The sequence below is a fragment of the Lupinus angustifolius genome, unplaced genomic scaffold (assembly GCF_001865875.1).
Source record: "Lupinus angustifolius cultivar Tanjil unplaced genomic scaffold, LupAngTanjil_v1.0 Scaffold_162_1, whole genome shotgun sequence".
Taxonomy (NCBI): Eukaryota; Viridiplantae; Streptophyta; class Magnoliopsida; order Fabales; family Fabaceae; genus Lupinus; species Lupinus angustifolius.
Genome location: NW_017728885.1, coordinates 107325 through 114798, shown reverse-complemented (window position 1 = coordinate 114798; position 7474 = coordinate 107325). Strand labels below are relative to the sequence as shown.

At 33.0% G+C, this 7474-nt stretch overlaps 1 protein-coding gene across 2 annotated transcripts; it reads right to left on the bottom strand.

Moving 5' to 3' along the window:
• Nucleotides 1-5493: 5493 nt before the first annotated feature.
• Nucleotides 5494-6946, bottom strand: LOC109342023 (mediator of RNA polymerase II transcription subunit 28). Of its 2 annotated transcripts, XM_019579981.1 has the most exons (4): nucleotides 6722-6946; nucleotides 5976-6088; nucleotides 5683-5863; nucleotides 5494-5650 (listed from the first exon to the last, which is right to left on the bottom strand). In XM_019579981.1, exons 1-3 carry the CDS (start codon nucleotides 6894-6896, stop codon nucleotides 5729-5731), a joined length of 423 nt encoding a protein of 140 aa, XP_019435526.1. In that variant the 5' UTR covers nucleotides 6897-6946; the 3' UTR covers nucleotides 5494-5650; nucleotides 5683-5728. The 2 variants fall into 2 exon arrangements, with proteins under 2 accessions (XP_019435526.1, XP_019435525.1); XM_019579980.1 differs by having other exon boundaries at nucleotides 5511-5863; nucleotides 6722-6945.
• Between the last annotated feature and the right edge of the window lie 528 nt (nucleotides 6947-7474).

Here is a 7474-nt window from a genome sequence, read left to right as displayed (position 1 = left end):
TCTTTGGATCCTAGATATACAACAAGTTCCTATTTTAATACCTATGAAAGATATACACATTCTAAAAAATGAAGTAGTTTCGTTTGGGTAATAAAAAGTTGTTGGCAATATTATGTCTTTATTTTTGTTTAAAAATATGGACTGAATGTACCAACATGGTCCAGCCCAGTAGACAATTACTTGAATTTCTGAAGTACTTTACCAACTAGAACATAGTTGTCCCCAACTCTGTCTCAATTGAAAAGTGACATGTAAATAAAATAAAAATTCATAAAAATAAAAAGTAACAATTTTACATTATTAGATGTAATGTTATTGGTTAAAAATATGAGGACATGTGTTTTTTGGACAGAAGATCTCAATCCTACCAACTATAGGTTAAAAGAACCTCGGTGCAAATAAAAAATAATTACTAAATATAACATCCCTAAAATTCACTATCTTTTTTTTTTGCACTATAATTGCTGGAAATCCACAAATTAATGAATATTCTTTTGATCTTGTTTCTCTGTAATGGGGTAAATATTCTCTTCTCCTTAGTTGTCGAAGATAGATTAGGAAGTATAAGTTTCAAATTTTATAAAGATGAAAAGAGAAGTGAACAAAATTGAGAAGAATATTGTAAATCATATCTCAAGTCTCAAAAGTCTAAATGTACAACTTTATTATTAGTTTAAATTGTTTAAACAACTAATCAATTGATTAGTTTCAATCATGTTAGCATTGATACCATAGATGTGTTGTTATACTTGTCACGCTAGTGATTGGCATGAAATTTCAAATTTATGTATGTTGAAATGTTTGAGATAAATAACACAAAATATACAATTTGTGATCAATAAGGTAAAGAATAATTGTTTAGGCTTCAAGAGGCAATTCTTTTTCTAAACACAAAATATGCCCTTTCACATGCGTCATATTGGAAGAATAACCATAAAGTTTAGTATTTTTTGTAAATTTTTTATAATATGGATATCCTTCAATATTTGGATAAAGAATTAATCTTTTGTTAGGTGTGTACCTATTCCTCCACAAGTGTTGCTTCCGAAAATTCAACATTTAACTTTTTGGTTTACCTGAGAATTCAGTGTATCTTACACTACTAAACTAATGTCGTATTAGTACCCTAAAGTGTAGTTTGTCATAGTAGAAATCATTGCCAGAATTCTCAACAATGGGTTATGCATTAGATGAAGTCAACTCGCAGAAGTTGGTTCTTGAGTAATTGAAATGACCAAGATAATTGAAATGTAATCAATTTGGTAATGTATTATAAAAGTTGGTTTTAAGGACTAAAAAATTAGTGAAGCCTAACTATTTAATTTTCTGGGAAAATCGTCTCCTCTGAATGATTCTAAAAGTTTTAGCTTTCAATATCTTTGTTATATCAATAATGGAAGTATGGTTTTGCTAACAATTTCCCTAAGTACAATGATCAAGGAACTCCAATATTTGAATTTACTTAAATATACACATCTTATTCAGTCGTGTTCGTCTTTCCTCTCCTTCTAATCAGTTTCATCTGATCCCATTGCTTTAAAAAATTCAACCAAAATATTGTTGCCTTCAATCAGTTTCATTTGATCCCCTAAATGATTGGCTCTAGATGTTGTATGGTTTCATGCTTTTATTTCTAAACTCTAAGTTATCTTCACTTAATTGACTTTGAGAGAGGATGTTAACAATATGTTATGATACGATTTGACTTAGGTTGTATTTAGTTCGATTCGATTTGATTGACTTAGTAGCAGCTTTTCAAAATTTAATAGTACAACAATGATACATTGATTTTACATTTAACACCACTTTCTAGATCATGTTTTCGCCTCTCCTTTACTAATAACCAATATAATTAATTTAAACTTCATAAAAAGTAAGTATAATTTCTTCTAAGGTGGCATTTACTAAGAGAAACGAATGATAAATAATATAATGACTGTGTATACATATTTTATATTGTCAATGCATAGATATTACACTCTTCAACAATATAGCACGTTTCTCAAAATATGATGTTCTACGTAAAAACATTCTAACGTAAAAAGTTCAAATGGGGAAGTTTCCTTTAAGAAAATTTTACATAACCATTATCCCTTCTATTTTCACACACTGAGTTCATGTATGCTTTGTTTTGCATAATTATTTTCCCATTAGAGGGGGAAATCTGTCACGGTTCTTGCTTAATAAGGTGTTGAGTAAATTTTAATCATTTAATGTCTCTTGATAAGTCAAATGAAGTGTATTGGAATAGTAAGTTCTGGATATTTTTCTTATTGATTTTGTTCTTTTTTTCATTTTCATGTCTTAACTGTTGTACTTGTATTCATCCAGGCCAAATTTCACAGAACTATGTTAGGACTCAAACAATGAGAATGTAAATGAACTCTTCTTCCTATTACTTCCCTTCTGATGTTTGGTTTAAGTGAATGATTAGAATGTCACCATTTATGTGTTTATTTGAAGTAATTCAGTGTTTCATTTTCTTCTATCTACTTATATGTCAAAATGAATCTGGTCTTTTATCTTGGTTGATTCCTTATCGATATTGTCGAATATCTGGAAATTAAGTCCACATTTAACATACATGTCAATGGTTCTTTTCTTGAATAACATAGGAGTTATCTACTAGTTTGAACTAACAGACATGCTATTCTTGCATAGTAAACACTAGGCTTGTAAAATATTCATTCTTGATTTAATGGCAACATCCATGTGTAGGTCTTATTCTGTGTTTTTTTCTGCAAAACAGAAAAAAGAAGTGAAGTTGACTAATCCTTTGGACTTCATAGACCGATGTGCAAACATAATGCAGCTAAAGGAAATACATGCTCCTCATATCCCTTTTTTGTTTGGTGAAAGATGTGAAACCAAATGTTGTCACCAGTGTTTCAAATTACGGACCGCATCACATGATGCGGCTGCAATATTGCAGTTGTGGTGACTGCCGCAACCATATCACACTGCAATTGTGGCGTGATACCGAATAACAGTGATGTGACCGCAACAGGCTGCAACGCAACCGCATCAGACTGCATTTGGACCACATCAGGCCGCAACGCATCCGCATCGGGCCGCATCAGACCGATCGATGTCAAAAATATGTTTTTACTCATAAAATAATTCACACTACAACGACTGCAATCCGCATTGCAACGGCCGCAATGACCGTAATTGCAATAACCGTGACCGCAACCACAATTTAAAACACTAGTTGTCGCCGCGGTTGGAATTCTTTCAGCTTACGCAAAGTAGTGGGATATGGAATTTGGAAGATGGATCTGTTCGTATGTTGAAAACAATGAGATTGACATGGACTTAACTTTAAATAATGCAATGCTTGACATGTATGTTAAATGTGGACTTAATTTCCCAATGACTGATACTCATGCAAAATTGGGAAATTCTGATGAAGCTCACCTTATCTTAGATGCAATGCCTCATAAGGAAACTGCTACTTGGACTGCACTAAGTTCTACCTATGAACAGAATGGCAGGACTAAGAAGGATTTGTCTCAATTCCATGAAATGCTGCATAATAAGAATGCTAAACCAGATGAAGTTACTCTTGTTTGTACATTCTGCGATTGTGCTCCGTTGGGGGCGATAGATTTCGGTTGTTGGATTCGTGTATGCTAAATGTGGAGATTTAAAGAAGGCAAAGAACACATTTTACTCTATAGAAAGGAAAGATGTGTATGTTTGAAGTGCCATGATTGCTGCTATAGCAATGTCTGGAGTGCCATGATTGCAGTTTATACTGAACAGTGAGAATGGAAATGATTACATTCATAAAGTCATCATTTACCTGGATTCTATCATGTCCACAGTACAGCAAATTTCGCCCTCGGATGGTATGTACAAAGTTGGGAGTGGTGCTTTTGATCATATTTCTAATTCCGTTGTGGCTGCTTTCTCTAGTCATAGTGTCAAAAGGTTCAATGCAAAAGCAGTTAAGACTGTCGACGACCATGATCTTTGGATCTTAGAGAATTTTGCAGAGGAGAGGTTCTATTCTTATGGTTTCGGCGAAATTTACAATGGAGGTAGTTTTAAGAGCTGCTTGGTAGAAGTAAAGCAATTAATTGATCTTTTGCTTAGTAACCAACCTGAGAACTTCATTAATCCTATTATAAGGAAACTCTGGAAGCCTTGTAAGTAAAAATGCAAAGCAAAGTACTGGAAAGAAATCAGTGGATGTGCTCAAAAAGCAACTTAAGGAAATCAAGTAATAAGAGTTGGAAAACGTTCTTTAATTGGAAATAGGTATCATTGTAGTGTTCTATTATGGATGCTTAATTTCTGAATGAGTAGTGTTTCCATAATGTTCTGCTAGTTTTGGCCTTGAGATCTTTTCTGTCTCTATTCTAGTCCATTTGAATGAATTTATCATTGCTTTGCATTGCTTCTTGCAGATTATCACTGATACTGGCCTTGCGCTGCATAATATATTTTGATTACTAATTTTAAATTATTTTCTTCAGTTTCCTGATACAATAGTCCTTCCAAATGTTTTATAGTGAGAATCAAATGAACAAGTTCATTCCAAGATTAATAACTACTATCAAGAAACAGTTGATTCTTTGACAATTTTCCCTCTTAAACAAATTGATATGCCAGGTAAGGCATTTGATAATTCGTTAGGATGTTACTATTGAATGACCAAAGATCTCATGTAATTGAAAAATTGTACTTAGGTTTCCAGAATCCATGATAATAGTGATCCCCTTAAAATGATGCCAATACATCCATTAGTCTCACAATCTGGCTCCAATAATCCACAGTCTACCCATTAATCTAGTACTTAGTACAGTTTGTCTTCGATAACTGTTTCTTATAAAAAAGGGCGGTCCACTATATGAGGCTCTCACACAGTAGAATCATAGGATGCTAAATGTAGGCACTCTTATCCTTGCAAACGAAGATATCGTTTCCAGGATTTAAACACATGACCGTAATCAACTTTATCGTTGTGCTAAGTCCCTATTTTTCTTATGTTTGGCCAAAATGGAAGCACATAATTTATAAGATCTCAGAACTCAATATTGCTCCTTAATCATTAAGTTTATCGTCAAATTATCAAATGGACTTTGTCCTGTCCTGGAAATAGTCTCCAAATCTCCAGACATTTGTCAAAACTCTGGCCAGATAAGAAAACTGATATACATCCTGTTAAGTCTGTCATCACCACTGCATATTTTTGACAAATGGAGCTAGAAACATGCAGTGTTTCCCAGACTAAAGGTGTATGACATTCATCACCCACATGACCATACTTAATCCAATGGCCAAAGAGTTTCCTGATTCAAAAAAGAAACTCTGAAGCAGGCTCATTATCTCACTAAAACTGAAATGCTAATTAGAAGAAGAAAAAAGTTAGCAGAACATCTATTCATCATTGGAGTTTCCACTACAGATCAACATCATTTGTTTAGAAATTTATACTAACAAATAAGCCATGCTCCATTTTTTATCATTTGACTAATTGTCATCAAATTTAACTCATGTCAGAATCATCTCATCAAAGAGTACATAATTTGTTACAAGTTATCACTGGCCACCAAGAAGGTATCATATTTCATACACTCCTTACTCAGTACAATTGTGGTTGGAGGAATTCAAACTATGGTGACAATAGCAAAGGGAATAGATAGGGAGAAAAAGAAAGATAGACCATGAAGTGTACCACATAATTTTTAAACACTACAACAGAAGATGACACAAGCATATCTTAAACCTTGTTCAACTCAGTATTGTGCTTGTCCAACTGATCTTTCAACTCTTTCTGCCACTCCCAAATTAAATTTTCTTGTTTTTTTATGAGCTCGTTTTTTCTATCAAGCTCCTCTTCCATCATAGCAATCTCCTGCTTAAACAAGACATATCAGCAGAAGTTTAGATGACAATATATTTATAGCATCTCCTTGACCTTCGGATTGAAAGAGGCTAAGAGCATACATGCAGCATTGTCACCATACCTTTCTAAGCATTTCAGCTTTAGTCGGCTGATCTTCACGTTGCAGACTAATGAAATAAAGCTGAAGCTTCTTGGCCGCCTCCATGAAATCTCTTGCATGCTTGTCCACATCGACTGAAAAAGAGAAAGTCATATCACTCTATAAATTATGTTTACCATGCATTGCAACAGAAACATTTCTAAGTATATTAATATTAGTTTCCACCACCGCAAAGACATGGTTTATCTTCTCATACTCATGGTGAATTAAAGCCATCACCCCTCGAGTGGGACAAAAATGAACCTTCATTTGTCGCAAGTTTACAGTCCTATTTGCAATTGCTGTTAAACTTTATATAGTCCTGTCCTAGTAACTTGATCAATTTCCATTCAACTTTATTAGCAAATTTTTATGATTGCTTCTACTGATACATGTTCATATGAAACAGTCCCAATGGTTCAATAAAACCATAAGAATGACTCTCAAGTTCTCCCCTTCCCTTCGAAAAATTTGGGTCTGTTTCCGAGTTGGTTATTAGAAGGAAAGAAGGGAAAAACTTTGAAGTGATGAAATACACATGTGAAATGACTGGCAAGCCCTCGATTTCCTTCCTTTCCCCTCTAAAACCTAAATCGCAAATACACCGAAACCATTTCATTGTTCTCCCTTTCAATAGACAAGTGTTTCCAGCCAAGAATAATAATAATAATAATAATAATAATAATAATAATAATAATAAATGAAGAATGAGAATAATAATTACTGACTTTGGTGGGAAGGGTGAGGAGAACGGTCAATAGCTTGAAGTTCTCGGGCAGGCAAACAAGGAAGCAAAGCAGACTCCAAAGAAGTAACAAAAGAAATCATATAATCATTATTATCATCATCCTTAGGAGGAGGAGAAGAAGAAGGAACTTCAACCACTACTTGTCGATCACCCATCTCAGATTCCTCAAATCACACCTACCAAAACAACCAAAATGGAGTCACCACTGACCCAAATCACTATAATAGATATTGGAATGAAAAAGCAAAGAAAATACTGAATAATGTATTTAAACATTTATAATACTTTCATGGGCTAAAAGGGATTATGCGGGTATTGATGTATATTTCTGTCGCAAGAGTGTATATTACTGTGTATGGGTTAACACTATGTGAGACTAAAAAAACCTAATTATTAAGTTTTTAATCTTAAAACAATCATAAATAATAATATATGGAATGACATATCTTTATGAGATGACAAATATGCACCGAATGTTATAATATTTTTATGGAAATTTAATATTAGAACGAAATGATAAAATTGTTGAGAATATAATATCTACGAAATATTTGTGTAAAGATTTTTACATATTCAATATATCATCCATCATTTATGATATTATTTTTTTGAAGAGTCAATAATAATTGAAAATGAAAATAGATAATAGACTAATAATGTATCAATCTTTTATATTGTTAATCTATACATCTTTTTTCTAATTGACTATCACAAGAAAGACAAATAATAAAGT

Excerpts from the sequence above, each read along its gene's own strand:
- LOC109342023 (XM_019579981.1), bottom strand. The coding sequence starts at position 6,896 with ATGGGTGATCGACAAGTAGTGGTTGAAGTTCCTTCTTCTTCTCCTCCT. Across the intron at positions 6,089-6,721 it reads TCCTCACCCTTCCCACCAAA|TCGATGTGGACAAGCATGCA; the intron begins GTCAGTAATTAT and ends TCTCTTTTTCAG. Across the intron at positions 5,864-5,975 it reads AAGCTGAAATGCTTAGAAAG|GAGATTGCTATGATGGAAGA; the intron begins GTATGGTGACAA and ends TTGTTTAAGCAG.